Raw genomic sequence first — 23,826 nt, forward strand, 5'->3', positions numbered from 1 at the left:
CCTTCCTTCCTTCCTTCCTTCCTTCCTTCCTTCCTTCCTTCCTTCCTTCCTCCCTTCCTCCCTTCCTCCCTCCCTCCCTCCCTCCCTCCCAGCATTTTAATGATTTTGTTCCAGTATCTTCTGGTCTCTATAGTATCTGATAAGAAATCTGCAGTCATTCAAATTGTTGTTCCCCTATAAATTGAAAACAGGTCACATTTTCCTCAATCACTTTGTATTGTGGATATTTTAGAGTCTTTTATTCCTCAGAAAAGTATTATTTTTGTTTGTTTGTTTTATAAGACAATTAACTGTTGTTTGGGAAGGCGATTTAAATCTCAATTTGATTCTTTTATCCTTAACAGGAATCTATCTAGTATATGTGTAGTTCTAGAGACAGCTAGAGACCTGGGCAGAGTTTACTCACAGAATGTGGAGCTTCTAGTCTCTGGTTTTTCCTCCTAGAATGGTTTTTACTTTGGATTTGTCTGATGTTTTCTTATGATGAGATGCAGGACAAACATTTTAGGCAGGATTATAACAAAGGGAATGTCGCATTCTTCTAAACATGTCATGTCTCAGTCCGTTGTGGCTGCTCTAACAAAGTACCATAGAATGAGTGGCTTAAAAACAACAAATTTATTTCTCACAGCTTTAAAGACTGAGATCAGGGTGCCAGCATGGTTGGGTTCTGGTGCTGGCCTTCTTTTGAGTTGCAGATTGCTGTCTTCTTGCTGTGTCCTCGGGTGGTGGAAGAAGAGAACTCTGATCTCTTCAGCCTCTTACAGTGGCACTAATTCCATTTTATGAAGGTTCTACACTCATGCCCTAATCACTACCCAGAGGCCTTACATTCTAATACCATCATATTAGGGGTTAGAATTTCAACGTAGGAATTTTGGGGGAGCATAAACATTCAGTCCATAACATCACATCAAGGAGCAAGTGATACTAGTTTGTACTATTGGGGTTGTTAAATTTAATACTGTCTGTTAAGGTAGTGTCTACTAGATTTTTTTTCTGATGAATAGTGTGATTTGTGGGGTAATACTTCGAGACTGTATGAATATCCTGTTTCCAAGTAGGCATTCACCATGGGTTTACCATCCATTGGTGATTCTTGCTTAAATTTATTAACTGTAATAGTAAATGGTAATATTTGTATTCCTATCATTTTTATACATTAATTAGCTAACATTCTTCTGTAGAGAGGAACTTCCCCTCCCCATATTAATGTATTTTTTTAATGTGATATGGACACATGGACTCATTTTTTAAATTTAATGTGTTGTAATTCATTCTTTCCAGCAATCATTTTGATGTTCACATTGTTCGAAATTTGAAAGTTCCTTCAAGTTGTCATTAACTTTTTGGCATATGCCCATCAGTTCTTTCAGCACTTCCTTTTTATTACAAGAGGTTGTCGGGTTACCTTATCATGTTTCATCCCTGGAATTTGCTATTTATTCAGTCATTAGGCTTCTGTTTTACCTTCTAACAATTTTTTAAAAGTAGTACCTCTTTATAATAGAAGATTTTTAGGGAAATTTCACTCAGAAAAAATGTATCCATGATCCAGCTCAATTCAAGCCATCGTGTTAACAGTTTGATATGTATCCTTTTCCTTATCTGTTTGTTTTTACATAGGTAGCTTTAACAGCAGGTTTTATTTTGAGCCTATTTTTAAATTTTTATTGTTTAACAGTATAATGAATCCCTACAAACCCATTTTGCAGCTTTAGCAATTGTCAACATAATGGCCAATCTTTTTTCATGTATAACTTGTCAGTCATCCACCCCACCACTAGATTTTCTTGAAGCAGTTTTCAAGCCTAGCATTTCATCTATAAATATTGTAATATGTATCTCTAAAAAATAAGGACTATTTAAAAAAAATACAGCCACAGTACCATTATCACACCAGTCAGCATCTCCCTTTCCCCAATTATCTCATAATTTTTTTTAATGGTTTGTTCAAATTAGAGTCCAAACAAGGTTCACACAATACATTTAGTTGATGTCTCTCTTAAGTCTTTTTAAATCTGTGCTATCCTCTCAGATTTTTTTTCTCTCCTTTATGGTTTATTTATTAAAGAGCTCGGCTTTTTGTCTTTTAGAATTTCTCTCCTGGATTTTGCTGATTATATCCCTTTTCTATCTTTAAAATGTTTTTCTGTTCTAGACTATAATTTCTATTAACTTCTAGTTAGATTTGAGGCTTGATCAGATTCAGTTTATTTAATTTTTTTGTAAAGAATACTTTATAAGATGATTTTATATATCTCATGTTACATCATATTGGGAGGCACATATGTGTCTGGTTATCTTTTGTGATGATAAGATTAATCAGTGAGATCAGCCTAATCTATCCATTAGAAAGCCCAGCTTTCAACTAATGGTCACTGATGATGATCATTGCCTACCACTGTTCATTGAGGGTGTCTGTCAATATTTAAACCATTTTTAAAATGATTAAAGTGGTATATGCTCATTGAAAAAAATTGGCACCATAGAAGAATAATCATCCAAAAATAATCAGCCTAAACTCAACCCCTCCTTCCACCTGAATTACAATTGATATTTTGGTATACTTTCTTTCAGTCTTTATTTTGAATTCTTGAATATTATTTTATCCATATTTGAACATTGGGTGGATTAAATGTTTTAGCGTTATAAATAATGCTTTGATAAAATATCCTTGTCTTATGATCTCATCTAAATTCAGATGATTTCCTCAGATTCCCAAAATAAAATTCATGGGTCAGAAGATATGAATTATTTAAAAATTCTAGATATATATTGTCAAATTCTTAAATAAAAATTCCAGCTGTGAAAGAAAAAGATTGAGCAGTAAACATTATACACAAGTACTAGTAAGAACTAGACAACTTTTTCTGAGACCTCTAAATTATTCAATACCTCATAGACTGAGAAATTTTGTTCATAAAAATATAATGGTTCTAGACCCTTTATTTTAAACCTTTTATTTTTATATCCTAAATAGGAATTGTGTGGTTTAAGGATTTTTCTCAATATTGATTCTTCCCTTTAGCTTTGAGGTTGGGGAGCACTGCTAAGAATATTTTTTATATGAGTACTTTTGTTGTTGTATGCAAAAGTGTTGAGCAAGCCATGCTAAACACTTCAGATGCAGGGACTAACTACAGCATCACTGAAGGTTAAGGTTAAGAGCTCAACATTCAGCTGTACTTCTTGAGAAAAAAGCTTATCTTTAAACTTGAAAGGAAAGAGAGATAAGCAATGGTCAGATCAAGTGGGGGTTTTGCACTTTATTCTAAATATGATGAAAAGCCATAGAAGTGTTGAGAACAAGGGAGGGATGTAATCTAACCCTGGCTACTGTGTGGAAAACAGACTAAAGAAGAACAGGAACAAAATATAGAAATGAATAGACTAAGCAGAAGGCTGTCACAGTATTCCAGGCAAGGTCTAATACTTACTTGGGTCATAGTGATAGCTTTGAGGTGAAGAAGTTGTCAAATTTGGGATGCATTTTGAAGGTCAAACCTACATGATTTGTTGGAATATGAGAAAGAGAAAACTCAAGAGCATCATCAAGGTTTTGCCCCAAGCAACTGGGTTAATGACGACTCCAGTTTTTGAGATTGGGAGATACAAGAGATCCAGAATGGGGCGGGGAGAGGAGGGGAGTCTTGAAAAAGAACAAAGCCCGAGGGTTCATACTTTCCTGTTTTACAACTTACTAATCAAGTTAGTATGGTACTTACATAAGGATAGGTACATAGCTCAGTGGAATAAAATTGAGAGTCCAGAACTAAAACCATAAATTTATGGGAAATCAGTTTTTGACACAGGTATCAGACAGTTCAGTGGATGAAAAACAGTCTTTTCAACAAATGTTGCTGGGAGAACTGAATATCCACATGCAAAAGCAATTGGACCCCTACCTCACACCATATACAAAAAAATGGATCAAAGATCTAAATGTAAGTGATAACACTATAAAACTCTCTTAGGGGTAAATCTTTATGACCTTAGATTTGGCAGTGGATTCTTAGATTCTTAGGTTTTTAGACACCAGAAGCACCTGCAACACGAAAAATTGTAGATAAATTGGACTCTCATCAAGTTTTAAAACTGTTGTGCACTAAAGAACACTACCAAGAAAGTGAAAAGAAAACCTCCAGAATGGGAGAAAATATTTGTAAATCATATATTAGTACAGGTCTAGATTCCAGAATACATAAAGAACTCTTGCTACTCAACAAAAAGATAAACAACCTAATTAAAACAAAGGACTTGAATAGACATTTCTCCAAAGATGATATATAAATGACCAACAGCATACGAAAAGATGATCAACATCATTAGTCATTAAGGAAATGCAAGTCAAAAGCACAATGAGATAACACCTCTTACCCTCTAGAATGACTATTAAAAACAAACAAATTTGAAAATAACAAGTGTTGGCAAGAATGTGGAGATACTGAACTGCAGTGCATTATTGGTGGGAATGTGAAATGATGCAATCGTAGTAGGGAAAAGAATGAAGTACTTATACATGCTATATCATGGGTGAACCTTAAAAGCATATGTTAAGTGAAGGAAGCCAGCCACAAAAGCCCACATGTTGTATGATTTCATTTATAAGACATACCCAGATTAGGCAAATCCATGGATACAGAAAGCAAATTAGTAGTTGCCTAGGGCTGGGAATTTTGGGAAAAATGGAGAATGACTGCTAATAAGAACATTTTTGGTTAATGAAAATGTTCTAAAATTATGGTGATGGTTGTACAACTCTGTGGATATACTAAAAACCATTTAATTATACTTTAAACTAGTGGATTCTATAATATGTCAGTTGTATCTCAGTAAAGTACTTATATTGAAACAAAAAATAAAATAGAATCAGGACGGATATTGGAGGTGTGAGGATAGCGGAGAAGATAGGAAATAGTCTCTGGGGAAGCACGAGAATAAACTGACTGTGGAAGCATTAGGAATGTTAGGCAGTACTGAGGAGTCACTTGAGGTTTGTGGTCTTAAATACAATGTGAGGCCAGTCGGCACTGTTGTGCTGCTTAGATACAAATATAATAGGTGGAGGGTTGGCTTTAATCAGATTTGGTTTTGTCAGGGATTCCAAGGGAAATTAGAAATAAGTTGAGGGAATATTCAAGGGAATTGTCAATGTGATAACCATGAGATCTATGTTAGGTAAGAAGTTAAGTGAGGACTTGACAGGGTAATGGATCGTGAAAAGGTGATAGTCTGGAATTAGACGTCCTAGAGAGGCTGAAGGATTATACGAGTTAGGGTACTAGGAGGAGTTGGAAAAGATAGGTGGTGGTGGTGATCAGAGAATGGAACATCTGAAATCGAAAGCTTACGAGTGGCACAATTATTATTAACAGGCTCAACCAGGGTTCCTCATTGGAACCACGGAACACAGAAAATGAAATATCATACTGTTACCTTACTTCTCCCAAGAATGGTACAAAACTGGTACCAACCATTGTAGTAGATGCAGAAGATAGAGGTTAATTTATCACATACACTGGATGCCTCAGGGCATGAGGCTTACTTCTCTCTCAGAACCCCACTTGAGAAAGGCTTAGATGGTATGATCCATGGGAGTAGATAACTAAGAGGTTGAGGAACGGAATGGCCAGAGTATTGGATGGGTCGTACCTTAGGTTGAACCTACAAAAACTGCAGTCTAATACAGTATGTATTGAAATTGTCAAGAATGATGGCAGGAGTGGTGAAGAGAAAGACAGTAAGTGATATATTAACATTTTCAGTGAATGTCTTGGAAGTGTAGGTGGCTGGTGGGGGATAGGTGACCAGGAGGATAGGAGATGACTACTTCAGGGTTGGGTAGCACAATGGTTTGTGCTTCAAACTGGGTTTTGCAGTAGTCTGGTAGCAATAACAAGTAAGGATGTTTACACCACCTCCAGGTCAATAGAGCTCTGATGTAAAGGAAGAAGCAAGCCAGTACTTGAAAAAGTACAAGGAAAAGCAGTATCCTCAGAGGACAGCCATTGTTCAGTAAGATCAAGAAGATGAAGGGAACTTTCAGAGGAGGTTGAGAACATCAGGGATTCTGTTGATTACTTACATGAATTTCAGATTGAGACTAGGAGTAGGCGATTGATTCAGACTAGAGAAGTCCCCCCAGATGGCAGATCAGAGCCATGTGAGGATGAGAATCTAGGTGATGAGAGATGCCGGGGAAGCTTGGATTTTTTGTGATATTCGAGGTAAACAGACTTAAGGCAGGGTAGTATTAGCCCTGGTTACCTCTTAAAGAAGCACTGCTAGCCAATGGAACATTCTGCCTGTAATGACAGAAATACTCTGTGGGGTCAAGTATGGAAGCCAGTAGTCACATGTAGCTGTTGAAGACTTGAAATGTGGCACATGGGACTGAAAAGCTGAATTTTAAATTATATTTAATTCTAATTAAGATTTAAGTTTAAATAGCCACATCTCGGAGAATGGTAGATAATTAGTTCTAATGATAGCCTTTTCATTGCGACTGTCTCTTAGGGGAGGCCAGCAGCATTGAGGCAGACAACATGCAGTTGGAGCTTGCTTTCCCTTCTTCCTCTTCCATCCCACTGACGAAGTGCTTGGCTGGAGAAGGGGCCCTTTTACCAGGAACATATGCAACTCTGTGGCCTCTCGTTATTTTCTGCTGAGGTGGTTTTGAGGTCGAGGAAGACAAATTGAGGTGACTGACCTCTGTCATTCTGCCAAATCTCTCTTTGTATATGTAATTTCCACTTTCCTCAAGGAGCCATTGTTTTTATGGTTAGGCTATATGTTTTTATTTTTGACTGCTTGTCTTTGGATTTTGGAAACAAATGTGCTGGTATTTACATAGTATTGATAATTGTTCTATAATACTTTGGTTATTTGATTGTCCATTCTATTTGTACAAATTAGTATGGGTACCACTTAAGACTAAGATCTAACTCAAATTATATACACGCTGCTCTAAGGATGAACTTAAATCTTTGAATAAGGCTAAGAACTAAATTTGGAAGAAGAATAATGGCAGTCATATGATAATAACATATTTACTGAGTGCTTGCTGTGGGCTGGACACTCTTACAACTTACTTTGGATTATCTGATATGATCCTTACCAAAACCCATGAGGGTAGAAGCTATATCATCTTATTTTGTAGGTAAGTCATCCAATACTCAGAGAGGTTAAGTTACTTGCCTATGGCAACATAACTAGTAGAGTCCCAATTTGGACACTATTATTTCCAACTCTGAAGTTCATGTTTTTTATGCTGCTGGATGTTACTGTTTTCTTATATTTTGACAGTACCAAGCCAAGTCCCAAGGACAGCTCCTTAGGGTGTTTTCCATCCAGTGGTATATAGGGCTAAGTTTAATGGTTGCAGGTTTATAGGCGGCTCTCTCAGCTCTCAGTGATATCCCTTCTCTCTTCCATTTTGCTTACCTTGTCCTAGTAGATGTTTTCCTGGTAGTTGTCCTCAGACTCTGTTGTTCCCTTTTGAAATCTATGGCTATTGTCACTGGCAGCAAGGATTTTAGATTTCAGTTTCATACTGAATTCTCTGCCTGCAGCTAGTTGAAATGACTGTCTTAGCTCTCCTGAACTGGAGTTGGAGAATCCTGTAGGGCAACTGACAGTTTTCTGCTCTCTTGTAGGGGCAAGTAGGTTTGAAGGAGAAACTTGCCTCCAAGGCCTGATCCAGTATGCCCTGATCCTAACATTTAATAATAGAATTAGCATATAGTTGCCAGCCATCTGCCAAGCCTCTCCCTCAGATTCTTTCCCACTTGCCCACTCACTTACCACATACCATTTTTTCTCTTCCCATCTTTTACACTCTTATTTCCCAGGAGAGGGATCCTGCTCTTGTCGAATAACATATGCTTCTTTAAAGTCAGACTTGTGTTGCATTCCTGGTACCATGGCTTTTTGGTTGTTGTTTTTAGCTTTATGATCTTGATCAGGTTATTTAATATTTCATCATCTATAAAATTTAGGTAATGCTATATGCCTTGCAGGGTTTTGTTGTAAGGTTTAGAGATTATGTTTATAAAGTACTGGGTACAGAGTAGGTCCTCATAAACAAGGACTTAGTTTTTTCCCTTGAATCCATTGCTGTGATTTAAGTTGGAAAATATTTAATAGCATCTGATATGTGCTAAGTTTTGCTGAGGATGCTGAAGAGATCAAAACAAAACCCAGAATCTCTTAATTCAGAAAGTTGCATGGTGTAGAAAGGAGACTGACATACAGATAAGTAACAGAAATGTGCTAAGTGCAATGGAGGTATATATAAAGTGCTTAAAGCAATTAATACTGTTTCCAGCCCTGTCTGTGGAGTGGTTTTCTTTTGGAAAAATACTTGGTAGTCAAGATGGGGGATAAATGGAAAGAGAGAAAAAACAACCCTTAAAGGTTTCTATAATCTGTGAGGTGCCAACCTTTTAAGAATTGATTTCGGCAAGGCACTTGATAAAATCTTTCACGAAGTCCTTGTACATAAGATGGAGAAATGTGTGCTGGCTGATAGAATAGGAGGTGGATTTGAAGGTGGTTATACAACTATGTCCAGGATGTTTTTCTCCTGCAGTACTTTATTTTTACTTCTGAAATCTCTGGGCTGGAAGGAACCTTAGAAATAGATCATCTACTCTCTCTATAATCTGGTTTCTTTTTTTCCCTTTTAATTTTTAATTCAGCAGTACAGAAAAGTATATAGTGAAAAATATACCTCCCTCCTTTTCCAGTCCTCAAGTGTCTCTGCCATCCATCCTCCCCAGAGACAAACACTATTAATAGTTGCTTGTATGTATGGTCTTGTTTTATTATGCAAATCTCTTTACATTTGGTGTTATAGTTATTTGAATGTATGTGCTGTCTCCTTTAGTAAATTATAAGCTCCTTAGGAACAAAAACCCTGCCTCATAATTTTCTATATCTTCCCAGATTACTTGCACATCGAATATTCTCTATAAATATTTGCTTGATTAACTATTTAAAGGAAATCTGGACCAGGGGTGAGAAGAAAGGCCTCTTGGGGAGCATGCTATAGTTTTCTGTCCTTGACCATATCCTTTACAACTTTTTCCCCAGTGACTTGGATGAAGGTGTAGAAGGCATGCTTGTCATCTATTCAGATGACACAAAGCTGGAAAAGGGAGCTAATAACATCAGATGACAGGATCAAGACTGCAGATTATCTTAAGAAATTGGAATGTTCACCTGAAAAGAACAGGGACAAATATAAAGTCCTGTGTTTAAAGGGGAGCCGGGGGGAAATATCCAACAAAGTAGTTACCCAAGTATAGAAATAAGAGACCTGTCTCAATAACATTTATTTGAAGCTGATTTGGGAGGGTAAGGGAAGGACCTTGATTACCTTGAAGCTCAACTTAAGCCAACAGTATACCAGGATTGTCAGTAAAGCAAACACAGCCTTGGCTGAATTAGTAGAATATAAATCCAAGTATGGGGTAGTTTGTGGTTCTTACATTCTCTTTATGGATCAGATTGCTTGTTGAGTATTGGGTCCACTTTGGGGTGCCACACATAATAAAGACTGAGAAGAAATTGGGGTGTATGTAGAGGAGGTTAACTAGGAAGGTAAAGCATAGGTATAGGAATTAGATCTAAATTGTATCCTTGGTTCTACTACTTAGCAGTTGTGACAGCTTGTCAAAGTCAATTCCTCAGAGTTTGTTTATATACCTTTAAAATAGGGCAGAATATTAATAACAATCTGAAGATTGTCATAAGGATTAGAGCTAACCTAGACAAAAGGTTCTAGGCCAAGTCTTATTAGAGATTGGTTTAATGACTAGATACAGTCCCTATTTTGAAGGGGCAGATAACTAAGTAAATCCATGATTGTAATGCAGCTTGTTAAGTGTCCAAAGAGCTGACTTATGGAAAAGACGGTAAACATATTCATACAGCCCCTAGTAAATGCAGATTGAGTCAGATTGTTGTATAGCAATAGAATGGTTTTCCCTAGGAAGTGAATTCCCCTCAGTGAAAGGATATAGTCAGGTTGAAACTGTATGATGACTTGTCAGGGTTACTTATAGAGGGCACTTTTTATGAGTAAGAGGTTGGACTAGAAGGGTAGGCAAACTATGGCAAGCTGGGAGCCACGTCTAGCCAGAAATCTATTTTTGTAAAGTTTTACTGGAACACACCATACCCAGTTATTTATGTGTTATATGGCTGCCTTCCTGCTGCAATGCAGAGTTGAGTAATTGTGACAAAGACCATATGGCCTGCCAAGCCTGAAATATTTAATCTCTGGCCCTTTACAGAAAAAGTTTGCTGACCCCTGGACTGGATAAATGCTTCCTAACCTAAATTACATTGTGAACTAATAACTTTCCTAAATTCTATGTCAGGAGAATTTCAGGTGTCAGGAGGGAAGAAGGCAAGATTTGAAGTAAGATGGCCACAGTTTTTTTTGTTACTGCAAGGAATGAAGACTGGAAAACAGTTGATTAAATAACCTCCAAGATCCTTTAAGAGACTATGATTTTATAAACAGATGCCTTTTGGTGTAAGATTATGTGTTTGTATGCCACCAGGGCTAAAGGAGTCTATACGCAGCTAGAATTGGGAGGTGGTCCTGGTGTAGTGGAAAAGACTGGTTGTGTTAACTGTTCTGAGCTCCACTTTCTTCACTTGTAACTGGAACTTTCCAGAGTTTTTTAAAGACTAGAGCTAATGTGGGCACTCAGTTGTAGCTACCATTACTATATTTCATAGAGCATCTCATTGGAGTGTGTGTTATACCAGTCTGAATTTTGGTTGGGAAGTATAAATCCTTCCCTTGAATGCTGCCGGTTGGGGTAGTACACAAAACACTGTCTTGGTTTGGACTGTCTTTAGATCTCTTGGCAAATAGGGGATAAATAGATCTCATAAGCAGGTACAGGAATATCTTGTGGCTGGCAGTTTCAGTCCATACGTTACAGGCATTGTTCTCTATACCAGAAAGGCCGACATTTCCCAGACAGTGCACGTCTCTCAGTGGAAAAAGGTTTTAAACTTTGCTTCTTCCTTATATACTTTGTCTTTTATATTCAGAGTCTACTGCCAACTAACAGTTTTTCTTCTTCTTTTTTTTTTTATTGTTGTTGAAAGTGTTGACTCGGAGACGAAAAGAGGCCAAGAGCAAGAGCGACTGTGGGATAGCTGTCCAGACTTCCCTAGACATTGACAAGTAAGTAGGCGTGCTGTGTTCATGGAGCTCCTCTTGTTTAACGTACCATTGCCTGGGCCAAATGAAGAAACCAGTTCCTTTCTTACCTTTCTTGGGTTTCTTTGGTTTGCCAATCACTTCGTTGCTTGGATGCCTGAATTTCTTTTTCTTATTCCCAGTTTATGTCAGTGTAAGTGGCCTCTGTATATCCCTTTGCATTACACTAAAAAAACCCTGCTACCCACTCCACTCCATATTGCTCTTAGCTTTGGAATCAGAGTGTAAGTGAAAACAGTAAAGCTGAATTTCAGCATATCAGTTTTATAAATCAGTTTAGGTTATGGTGATTTAGCAGAACTCAGGAAAGCAAGAAAATATGTCATACTTACCACAAAGTTAAGGATGTTGAGTTATGTTACTAGTGTATGCAACTTTAATTTTAACACTATCTGCCAAAATAAACTTTATGTCCTATAACTTAAAATGTGTGTGTATATATGTAATAATTTATTATGTACAGTTAATTCCACTATTTTAGCTGCAGTAAAATCTATTTTGAAATTAAAAAATGTTCTTTGAATTTGCATATTGGTGTTGGGTGCTTTTGGGAAGCATTGAGCTATTTTGCACTGTAATGGTACAGAAGTTGAGTTGCAAAAAGGTTGAGTAACATATAGACTTCCTTGGGTTATAGGTTGCAGCTTGACTAAGAAAGCACATTCTAGGGTGGCTGATGGGGGTCAGGTTTAAGTGCTCTCTCCCGAAAGTAAAGACTTTACTAACAATGCATTAGAGCAGTTAGTCATTAGGCAGAAACGTTTGTCTTTGAAACACAAATCTTAGACCCTAAATTTTAGAGTTGCCTTCCCTAACCCAGTTGAGCAGAGCTGATCCCTTGCTCCTTCTGGAATCCTACTGTCAGGTGGACATCCCTCTAGGACTGTATTCATCCCAGTGTATTGCAATAATAATTTTTTGTTTCTTTTTGACATTTCTGTTTTCCTGGCTAGACTGTTAGTTATTTGAGGTGGATACCTGCCTTCATGCTTTATTCCTGGGCATCTAATAAAATGTGTCTGAGACAGTAATAACAATGATAGCTATTTATTAAGCACCTAATACTGTGTGCCAGCCACTGTGCCAGGTGCTTTATTTACTGTGTAACTCTTACAGTAGCTAACACAGAAACTAAAGAGAAATTATAAGCAACCTGTTAAGGTTATGTAGCCAGAACTAGCAGAGCCTGCCTACCTGATTTGTGTCCCTTTTGCAGGGCTGCTGTCTTTCACATAATAGGGGATTAATAGATGCTTTTTACACTAATTGATAAACCTTAAAAGTTACACTGGTCAAGCTTTTCTTATAAAGCAGAGTTTTGCTTGCATTTCTCCCAGATGGTTAAGTACTTGAGAGACTTATTTCTTCTATTTTAAAGACTTCCAGAGAAATTATTTTTTAGAGCTAATCCAAATCTCCTTTGCTGTAGTAGTTGCATATAAATGGCCAGAAGGAGAAGTCTAAGATAGCAGACTTTGGAAAGTTTTCTTTAGCTTCATAAAACTAAGACACTTAGTGAATTAGATAGACCTGGCTTCTGACAATCATTAGTTACAGGACTTTGAGGAGAATAGTACCTTTCTAATAGGGCTGAAGAATTAATTGAGAAAATGTGTTTAGGAGCATTTGGGATGCTTCCTGGTAATTGTTGTCAGTTTTGACTCACATAAACTCATAAAATATTCTCTAAAAAAAAAGAGAGAAATTGTGCTTTAAGGGCTTTCTACTAGTTTTCACCACAGAGGAAATACTTAATTAATGTTGATTTTCTTCCTTTGTGCCCAACAATTCCGTTTTTACCGATGCACAATAAACCTTACCTCAAGGACACAATTTCCTCTCTTTCCACAAACTCAACTGTTATAAAAAGATAAAAATAACTGTGCATATGAAATTATGCAGAAGCCTCTGGTGGAACCACATAGTTTTGGTAACTTCCTAGTCGATGTTGCAGGTTGTAGAATTAAGGAAGTCGGCATATGGACAGACTTGATTTACTAATCAGACAAGTTCATCCACCCTAGCAAAATTGTCATCTTAATTTAATGTTCTTGGTGCTCCCTTTTCTGTCTAAACTTTAACTTCCCTTTGAAAAAACTATTACACTTAATTTCAGATGAGTTCGACAGAATATTTTATGTCTGAAGAGCAATCAGCATTGTTTGAGATAGTTAGAAGAGTTGATTTCATTACCACCCCACTGCTGCAGCAGCGGGATACAGAGAAACAGCCAGGGAAAACCACTAATCACTCAGTCTTTTTGATTGGCATCGGGTTAGTTTTATTGACGGTCCCACTGAGTGAGTGAATCTGCATTGGTTGACGGGTCTCCTCTGTAGAATAACTTTGAGATGTAAAAACACAATTTGAGACATATCCAGGAGCCCAGCTGCAATAAAGCTGCTTTTTCTGTCTTTCTTCTCATTGGCTAGGAATGAGAAGTGTTATCTCTGTAAATCCCTGGTCCCGTTCAAAGAGTACCAGTGTCATGTAGAGTCCTGTCTCCAGTTTGCAAGAAGTGACCAAGGAGACAGGCCTGAAGAGCATGGGAGAGTCTGCTCAGATGTGGAGGGGAAGCGGCAGCAGCGGCCGAAGAACACAAAAGTATGTGTGGAGTGTCTTAAGAAAGGCCAGCTAACCCTCAGTTATGTTCTGGGCTTTTTTACCCCCTCCACCCACTCCCTCTTTCTCTCCCTTCCTCCTTCCTTCTGTTTGTCTTAAAACATGATTTGCACTTCTAAAAATTATTTTTTTAATTAAAAAATAATATATGCTCATTGTAGAAAATATGGGAAGTTAAAAAAAGTATGAAGAACCAGGGGAAATTATCAACCATAATTTAGCTACTCAAAGATAATGTTTAGTATTTTGGCCTGTTTTCTTTCTGGTCTTTATTTCTATGTATTTTTAATGTAGTTGACAACACACAGTTAACGTTGTAGCATAAACACCTTCCTTGGTTTATTTTTAAACTATTTTTAAAAATTACTCTTAATGTTTATATCACATAGTCACTTAACCATTCTCATATTATTGGACATTCAGGTTCTTTCCAGTTCTTCTGTATTATAAGACTGTGTTTAAAACATTAATCAGTCTTTGTACCACTGATTATTTCTTTAGAATAGATTTCCTGAAGTGGAACTCTTAGGGCAATGGATATAAACATTTAAAAATCTCTCGAAACATACTGCCAAATCGCTTTTTAGAAAGGATATCCAGTCATACCCTCACTGCCAGTATTCGAGATCAACTCTGTTGAATGCTATATTTGCCTGGCCTTAGTAAGCTGTGGGGTCTGGCCCCTGGTCACTGGGAAGACGGATGTGCTTTTAGGATTTTGTGATTAGAGATTAGGAAGAGCAAGTCTTGGCTTAGAGATCAAAGATAAAACAATAGCACCATATTCTATGCTTAGTCACATAGCAATCACTATATGCTAAGGTAGAGAAACCATTATCGCATGACAGAAGAAAGGGACTCCTGAATGGAGTGATTCTGATATGGTGATTTGGAGTTGGGTCTTACAGGTATATGCTTATTCCATAGAACCAGTTTATTCTTCTGGCATCATTGCCCCTAGAAGCTACCTCCAAACTATTATTTCCTATTTTAGATCTCTGCAAATCTATTATTGGTCAAAGGTTACTGTTCTTTAATATGATCTAAGTGGAATAATTTGCCTTCACTCTGATATTTATTCTTAGATAGTATTTTTTATCCTAAAGATGTATTTTCTTCATCATATGGCCTTTTGCCTTTTTACTTGTGTACCCTCATTTATTAGAAAGCAAAAGACTTTCCTAGAGGTGTCTCCACACCTTTTTCTCCCAAAGACAGATGTGATTTGAGCTTAAGAAGTTGTGTTTTAGATTCTCTGCCATGAGTTAACCCTTTCATCTGTTTCTGTCATAGGAAAAAGGCCGCAATGAAGGCCGACTCCTCAGTCTTTTGGAACAGTCTGAGCACAAGACTACAGGTGAGAACCCCCGGACCAGTTTTCTGGGTTTCTGCCTAAGGCTTTCCATTGAAAAGAACCATTGCCAGCTCCCTATTTGTTGGAGTTATGTGGGTGCACATTTGACCTAAGCAGCCAGCTTTGGAGACTCAGTCTAGTTGATCTCTCCCTAAAGAAAATGGGAGATACTCTGTTTTATTCATCATGCATTTCTTTTCAGTCTTTATAAAGTTTGAACTTTCAGGACTGCATGTTGAACTGGGAAAAAACATTTCCAAATCATAGGGGAAAGACATAAGCCTCAACTACCTTCCGAAGGAACAGGCATGGAAAATCAAGCATACAAATAATACTGCCTTCTCCTAATGTTCTGTGCATCATTCATATGTTATCTTTATCTTAGTGTCTTAACCTGTGCTCCTGAGGGATTGTAGGAATAACTCTGTCTCTTTGTGCCTAGTATTTAAGGAGCAGTAGAGTAGATTTTGGTACTACTGTGCAATGCTCATAACCAAAGCAGTTGGTTATGAGCATTGCATAGAGCTAGCGATACCAACATCATAGATCATAAGGTTTATATCTGGTAAACCTCCAAATATGTTCTCTGCTGTAAGTAGGCTCTCGATAAATGTTAGCTGCTATTATTACTGTGAGTGTTACTAGTTGCTATTGTTAAAATTCTCTAGATGCAGTTAGAAGAGGAGCTTTTGCTTAAGCCTTTTTAATGACTGTAAAAAGGCAGTCTCTCTGAGCCCCTTGTCCTGCTGCCTCTAGTTCAGTGGGTTGCGAATCTTCATGGGTGGCAGATTTCCCTTGGCAACTTCCTCAAGTCCAGATTCAAAGTAGGTTTATTCAGAGGTGCTTCTTTCAAAAGCGTTCACCTTGGTACTTCTGCAGCTGAGCCTGTTGGATCCTATATGCTCACATTCCATTGGTCTTGGGGTTGGAGAAATGAGCTATCTGGATAAGCCTGATGAAAAGCAGTGCCTAAGAACACAGGAAGAACATGATTAGTGAGAAGTGGTATGAATACAGCACTACTAATGACATTATTACTTTTTTTATCCTATCACAGATGCAGAGATAAAGACCAAGTCTTCAGAAACAGTGGCCTTCGGGTAAGTTGGGGTGTTCATTGAAGTGTGACTCTCAGCAGTTCTAGAAAAGTACGGGCCTGGTGCTGTGTTCTGTGTATAGTGTGATATTCAAACTGTTGAAGGTAGAAATCACTGTGGAACTGTGTGACTTCTCTCGGTATAACTCTTTGATCCCCACATGTCTGGGCTAAGAATTGGGTGGCTAGCTCAATTCACTCATGGTGTTAAAATAAGCAGAGCAAAAGCTATGTTACTCCTTCTTGCCTCTCTGTCCCCACCCAGCCCTGGTCTTCTGACTTGAATTTCAAGCAGCTTAGGAATTTGGGTCTGAATCCTCATTCTATTACTGCCCAGCTATGTGGTTTTAGGTATATGATTTACCCAATGTCCTCATCTGTGAAAGGGGAATGATGGTACTTATCTGGTTGGATGATTACAGAGATTATGCAAATTAATAATATATATAGGACGTGGTTCCATAGTGTAGCAGTTAGCACATCTGCTTTACATGCAGAAGGTCCCGGGTTTGCACCCCATTGGAGCCACGGTCCATGGTCTTTGGCCATGCCACCCTGCACAAGCCCGATGTCTGATCTCAGAAGCTAAGCAGGGTCGGGCCTGGTTAGTACTTGGATGGGAGACCACCTGGGAAGACCAGGTGCTGTAGGCATAAATAATAATAAATAAAAAGTAAATAAAATAAATAATATATGTAAAAGCCCCTGGTACCATGCGTGACATGTATTTAGTGCTTATTAGTAAGTGTATATTGAATCCTGAATTTTCCCCCCTTCTCTCTAGGGTACCTTCACCAGGGAAGGAAGAGGCAGGCTGCAGCAGAGAGATGCAGAGTTCCCTCACACATCTCAAATTAAATGAGTCTCCCATCAAGTCTTTTGTTTCCATTTCAGAAGCTACAGATTGCTTAGTGGACTTTAAAAAGCAATTTACTGTCCGGCCAGGAAGCCGGACACGGACCAAAGCAGGCAGAGGAAGAAGGAGAAAATCCTGAATTTCTAGGGTCTGAAAGTTGACAAAACTATTAGCAATAGGGGTGGGCCATGTTCGTTAAGGCTTAGTGGCCCCCAGTTCATTGTTGAGCAAGTTTTGGCCCTGCAGTTTCTACCACCAGCACCTATTCAGCATTGTGGTTTTTATGTTTTCTATGATCTACACAAACAACTGTGTATAGTATTCGGTTTTATAACAGCTTGTTTGAATTCATTTACAGTTAAAAGAAAACTTAAATATATTTATGTTTGTATGAAATCTTATTTCATTAAGGTGGAGTTCTTTTTTTCTTCTGTTACAGGGTATTTGGTAGTCATATTTTAATTGTGGAGCTAGTTTTCAGATTCATAAATTACATGTTCTTGAATGAATTTCGTTACTGGTCTTTGATATACTGCCAATATTCACTGACTGTATTGCACAGCCCTAAACACTGTGTGGCTACTCCCTTTACCTTTTCTGACATCATTTTGGAAGGTGCCAGGGCTACTTCTTATTCTGCTATTCCTGCCATTCAGTGACTCGTTATTTCATTTTGCTGCCTCACCCAGTTAAGAATTCTCAGCCAGAGCATAGGACTTTTGACGAATATATCCTGCCATTCTTCCCAAGAATTTGTAAGTGAACACTCTGTTATTAGTTCCTGTGCAATTATTTTTTCTTCCTAGATAAACCAGCAGGGATGCTAGGCATATTCATCTGTTACAATTGAAATTGGTTGTCTTGTTGCCAGAGGTCATAGCAGCAACAGGAAATAGGTTCTGTTTCATCACATTAGTAGAAGAGTGTACATTCTCGATCGCATTGCCTGGTAGTTGCTGGTATATGCACAACAAAATTGATGTCTGTCCTCAGTGCATGGGCAATCGTGAGAGAACATCGAATGGCAGAAGGCAACTAACTACATGAGGGAGGTGATCACACACACAAGCGTGTTAAGAAAGCTAGCTTTGGCCCAAACTCATTTAAAGATGTAATGAAAGACTGTGGGAGGTGGTTGCTGACCAGGAAAGGGTCCTGGGACAAGATAAATAGGGACACTGCTCAGACTCTCCTAACTTCTGATTTATAAGTTCAGAGTTGCCTTTTCCTTACTTTAAAATGAAAATGAGGTTTGTGTTAGACCAGGGAGTTCAGAGATAGTTCAGATGGAAGGCACATCACAGGCTTCTAAGGCACTTTTTCCTGCATAGGTGCCTTGCACACAAGATCTTTGAGTTAGGAAGAGGCAGGGTGGCAGGCTCACTATCTATTCCTTCCATGTCTTGATGTTGGATGGCACTGACATTGTGGCCAGTATCACATTCAGCAGTCCCCAGCCTTTTTGACACTAGGGACAGGTGCTCCAATGAGAATCTAATGCCTAACAATCTGAGATGGAGCTGAGGCAGTGATGCTAGTGCTGGGGAGTGGCTGCAAATACAGATGAAGCTTCAGTTGCTTGGCCGCTGCTCACCTGCTGTGTAGCCCTGTTCCTGACAGGCCATGGACTGGTATTGGTCCACAGTCTGGAGGTTGGGGACTCCTGAATAAGTCATACCTGTTATTTTCTGAGCAACTGCTGTGGTTCAGGCCATATATATGCCATCCTTTAATCTTCACAGCAACCTTAGGAAGTAGGTATTATCCTCCCCAATTTTTTAAATGAGGAAACAAAGACTGAAAGGAGCAAATAAAACTACTTTGTGTCCATGGCAATGACACCACAGTGCCCCTCCTCTTAAGTCCTAAAGAAAATGCTATATTTTGACTCTAGTATTATTTTCCTGTTTTCCTTTTAATGAAAATCGGTTTATCAGTTATGTTCCATCAACTTAATTCTCACCAGTCTTCTCATTAAATGGCAATTTGTTGGAGGTATCTGTAAACCAGGATAGTATGTTAACCTCTCTGCCTGCAGATAAGAAAAGGGAAAGGGCTGATTCTGCAAAGTGAATTATTTAGCTTAACCCTTGTTCCGTTTGTCTTGAGAATACTTGCCAGCAGCGCTTGCAGCTGACGCGTTTATCCCGAGGTGACTTGCAGATTACAGTCCTAACCTTACCCCAAAGCTTGCCACAAAATATCTTGCTTTTATTATTATTTTCACATCACTCTAGTATATCAATAGTCTTTGGGAAAAAAAGACATCATTCTATTTATAGCTTTCTGGTTTTAGTAGTTTGGTTACTGAAAATGTCAAATCCTAGAAAATATAGCATTCCTATGTGATGTTAAATGAATTCTGGCAGTGAGCTGCACTTTTTTTTTCTAAACGGAAAAAGGGTTAAAATTAGCAGTCTCCCTAGAGCAGGGGTCCCCAGTCCCCAGGCTGTGGACGGGTACCAGTCTGTGGCCTGTTAGGAACGAGGCTGCATAGCAGGAGATGGGTGATAGGCGAGCAGGCAAAGCTTCATCTGTATTTGCAGCCACTACCCAACACTAGCGTCACCACCTCAGCTTCACCTCAGATTATCAGGTATTAAGATTCTCATAGGGGCACCTCTCAGGAGGTCCCTGATGCCAAAAATGTTGCAGACTGCTGCTAGAATATGGGTCAATGACAAATTGTTGGAAGAGAGTGTACATCAGCAGGACCAGGAACAACAGACTTATTTGTTAGCTAATGGAGAGTGAGGGGGAGACAGCCACCTCTCCAGTGCCCTCTCCCCGCCTTCCCCACACTGTCTTTGGTAAAGGCTGCTTGTTAGTCTTACCTACTCCCCTCCCCCGCCAGTGGTCCTTTGGGCGGGGCACTGCTTAGACAGTGAAGAGACAAAAGTCAGTGGAAAGTATCACATCAACTTGAGTCCGAACCCCTGCTTATGATACAAGCTAACCTCTCTGAGACCTAGTTTCCTTTCCGGTAAAATAGGAAAACTCATGCAAGGTTCTCAGGATTAAGATGATGAATATAAAGGCATAGTATCTGTGACATAGAAGACGAATAAGTAGCAGCAGTTGTTACTAACATGATGTTAGTTTGTATGTCATAAGTAGTGTTAATAGTGAGAAGTGGAAAAGCCAGAGACAGTTGTGGTTCAGATGCAGGAAGAAACAGTTCTTCGAGGAGTGAGCCTCTCCATCAATTACCAGCTTTCCCCAGTAAGCTCAGACCCTGGGGTTCTATTCCTTTTCCCAAAAGATGGGAAGCAGCTGTTCTGGTGTTGCTGACTCAGGGAGGGCTGGGAAGCTCTATGAACTTCACAGGCAATTGGTATAAATTGGGAAAGAGAAAGGGACTTATCTGTGTTGGGCATTGTGGTCATTAACTTCCTTTCATCCTTCAGTAGCCCTCCAGCAGAGCCCATGCCTTGCCCATTGCCCCTGGGCGCTCACCTTTCTAATATATACCCCACAGAGTCCTACTGTAAGAACCTGTGATTTTGCCTTAGCACTTCTTTAGCCTTGTGTGGCACAGGCTGGGAGTGTCAGGGAATTAGGGCCCCTGAAGCAGCCCTCAGCCAGCAAAAGATGAAAGTTGGAGGATAAATACCGCAGCTTCCTCACCTCCCTGGTGGGTACATTCTTTTTGTCTCCCAGAGTTCCCTTTTGGGGTTTAGCTTCCAGCAGCAACTTCACTGTACACTCTGCTGGTTTCCTACCCTTCCTACCTCACCCCCAACTCCCATATCAGTGCTTCCTGGATCAGAGCTAGGACTAAGGTGGGGGACCCCCATTCTTGGGTTCATGTGAGGGCAGGGTTGGCACTTGCATGAACCTGAGGGTCTCTTTACATTTTGTAGCAGGGCACCTCACATGCCTTACCCTAATCCCAGCCCTGGCCTAGATCACTTCCCAATTAAACTGTTTGGACTCAAATTCAATCTGTTTTGGGGGGAACCCAACTTAAGGCCTTTCCTATGGAGAAATGAGTCTCCATTTGTTATACATGGAAAACAGACTCTGAGAAGTGAAGAAATTTGCCTAAGATCCTATACTTTGTAAAAGGGAAGGGATTTGAACCCAGGTCTGACAGCTAATGTTCTCTACTGCACTATACTACCTCCCACCTCTTCCTCGAGTCACAACCTCAATGGAAATTTTAAGTTTGGTTGGGCCCTTTCTCACTTGTGAGGCAGGGCAACTTTGACCCTAAGTATGGGAATTGGGGTGAGGGGAAGGCAGGTAGTAGTAAGTGGATGATAGTACCAGCAGGAAGATGTGAGCATGTATAAACCCGGAATGGAAAGGCTGCTGCAGCCATATGCACCAGGAAGGCAGGAAGAGTTTGCTATTTCTTCCCAGTTTCAAAAGCCCTGGACTATGGAGGTTGTGGGCTCTTCTTCAATTTAACAAAAATTAACCAGTAACCTATTTCACATCAGGTCTAGAACTGGGCCCAGGGCCTCCAAAAATGAGTAAGAAGCCTGCTCTAGGAGCTCACAGTACAGTGGGAGAAGGCAAACACCAAACGGATGATTATTTTAATAGACAATGCAATGATGGAAGAAAGTCCAAGACACTTTGGAGTCCATAGGCCACCCTGAGCTGGGATCAGGGCCAGGAGGAGCTTATCAGGGAAGGCTCCCAAGCATTGATGAAGACCGAGGCGTGGTTTAAAGGCAGAAGTGCTGGAGAGGTCAAAGGGATAGTCATCCCAGACAGATCATGAACAAGGACCTAGCAGTAAAGCAGCTCGCTGGGTATAGGAGCCCTGCAAGGCACTTCTGAGTGAGAGGGCATGGGATGGATGGGAAGTTGAGGGACACTTACAGAGGGCCAGGTATCTTCTGCTGTGAGAAGCAGGCCTGGGAGCTTCTCAGCACAGGAAGGCCTGGGTGCAGCCCAGCCCTGGTACTCCAGCTGTGGCCCACCTTTCCTCCCACTGACCGCCTCTCTCCATTCTTTAGTTTTTTCTGGACACCTGGAGATCAGCACTGAGGGGCTATGAGGGATCCTTGTCAAGATTTGTCTTTCTACTTGTTGGTCAGTGGCCAGCTGGTGTCTGAAGAGCACTGCTGGCCTCTGCTGCAGCCAGGCCTCTCACAACTGCTCACAGACTTCAAGTCCAGGCTGCCTCTTCCCTCCAAAGGCCCTGCACAGCCTTCTCTGATACTCTGCCCAGGGTGCTGGGACCCCTGCTCCTGGGAAAATGGATGCAAGATTCCAGACACAGATGAGGGGCCCTGGTATTGCTTTGAGGCGTGCCCTCACTCTGACTCACGGGACCACAGATCTTGGCTGTCAGCACGGATCCCAGCTGGACCTTTCACATTCAGTTTCATATCCTCCTCTGCCAACTGAACAAAGTTGAGAGAGATGAACTCGAGGTTAAGCAGGACGCTATGCTGTGGGTGATGGTCCTGCTGCCCTTCCCACTTCTACCCCATCTTGTTGCTTCCAGTGCCTGCTTGGTACCCAGCGAACTGTGCAGCAGGACTGATGTCTGGCGTGTTTCCAGGCACAGTCACACCAAAACTGATACAAGAGCTCCCGTCCCTGGTCTCTATCCTGCTGTCGTGTGGAGGTCATGTACTATCTGCGGATAATGATGACTGCTGATGAGGCAGCCTGAAGTTTTAAAGTATCTGTCCATCAGTTTCCCTGAAATGAAAATTGGTGCAGTATGTCTAATCTCCTACTGTGGTGGGCATCTTGGTCCATATTTTGCTATAACAAAAGGATTTGACAGGCAGGTGGCTTATATGTAATAGGAATTTATTTCTCATGGTTCTGGATCCTGGAAGGCTGAGATCAAGGTGACAGCATGGTTGGGTGAGGGCCCTCTTCTGGTTGCAGACTTCTAATTGTGTCCTCACATGGCGGAAGTGGGGAAGGAACCTTCTGGAGCCTCTCATGAGGAGACAAACCCATTCATGAGGTCTCTGACCTCATGACCTTGTCACCTCCCAAAGGCCTGTCTCCTAATACCATCACCTTGGGCATTAGGTTTTCAACATGAATTTTGTGGGGACACACATTCAGACCACAGCAGTGAACACAGTGATGAGGCAAGGTTCGAGAAGACTAGTTCAGGGGAAACCAACTTTGTGGCCTATAGGTCCACTGTAGCCTGAGATCCCTTGTCTTCCGGTAGGGAAGACCCATGTTGTGTACCTACTCTCCCCACTTGGCCTACAGACCGAAGGTGAGACTCCATAGCCTGGCTGCTGCCTCTCTCACCATACACCCCACCTATCCTCTTTAGGCCCTGGTTGCTGCACCCCATTCCATGAAGGTGCCTCATGCTCCATGGTGTTGTATGTGTTCCTCTCTGCCGAGGACCGCCTCTGCCAGTGTACTGCCATTCTTCCTTCGAGGTTCTGCTTCCTCAATTTGCCCCGGCCACTCCTGGGCAGAGTTTCTCTCTTCCTCTTGTGTGCCCATGTTGCCTCTTACTCATTGATATTTCCACATTTTGCAGAATCGTCCATTGGACTGCATATTTCCCAGGCAGGCCACTTGATCTTTCCAGGGGTGAGCCAGCACCTCAAAACTCAGATTCAGTGTTTGTAAAATGGACAGAGCTCCTAGCACTGCAGGGGGTGCATCTCAGGGCCCTTGACCCAGTTCAGGGCTTTAACTTCCTG

At 40.2% G+C, this 23,826-nt stretch overlaps 1 protein-coding gene and 1 pseudogene across 10 annotated transcripts in view; both read left to right on the forward strand.

Moving 5' to 3' along the window:
- Positions 1 to 17,685, forward strand: part of UIMC1 (ubiquitin interaction motif containing 1) — an 80,921-nt gene extending 63,236 nt beyond the window's left edge. For 7 of the 10 annotated variants that reach the window (XM_011362224.2, XM_011362226.2, XM_023531873.1 and 4 more), the window contains 5 exons: positions 11,134 to 11,212; positions 13,681 to 13,852; positions 15,164 to 15,227; positions 16,282 to 16,324; positions 17,105 to 17,577. In XM_011362224.2, coding sequence (XP_011360526.1) covers positions 11,134 to 11,212; positions 13,681 to 13,852; positions 15,164 to 15,227; positions 16,282 to 16,324; positions 17,105 to 17,315 — 569 coding nt within the window. In that variant the 3' untranslated portion in view covers positions 17,316 to 17,577. Of the gene's footprint in view, positions 1 to 11,133; positions 11,213 to 13,680; positions 13,853 to 15,163; positions 15,228 to 16,281; positions 16,325 to 17,104 lie in introns of all 10 variants that reach the window. The other 3 variants (XM_011362225.2, XM_011362227.2, XM_023531871.1) reach the window with 2 other exon arrangements.
- On the forward strand, positions 16,858 to 16,973 carry LOC111741229 (annotated as a pseudogene).
- Positions 17,686 to 23,826: the final 6,141 nt, after the last annotated feature.

This window comes from Pteropus vampyrus, unplaced genomic scaffold (assembly GCF_000151845.1).
Source record: "Pteropus vampyrus isolate Shadow unplaced genomic scaffold, Pvam_2.0 Scaffold74, whole genome shotgun sequence".
Classification (NCBI taxonomy): Eukaryota; Metazoa; Chordata; class Mammalia; order Chiroptera; family Pteropodidae; genus Pteropus; species Pteropus vampyrus.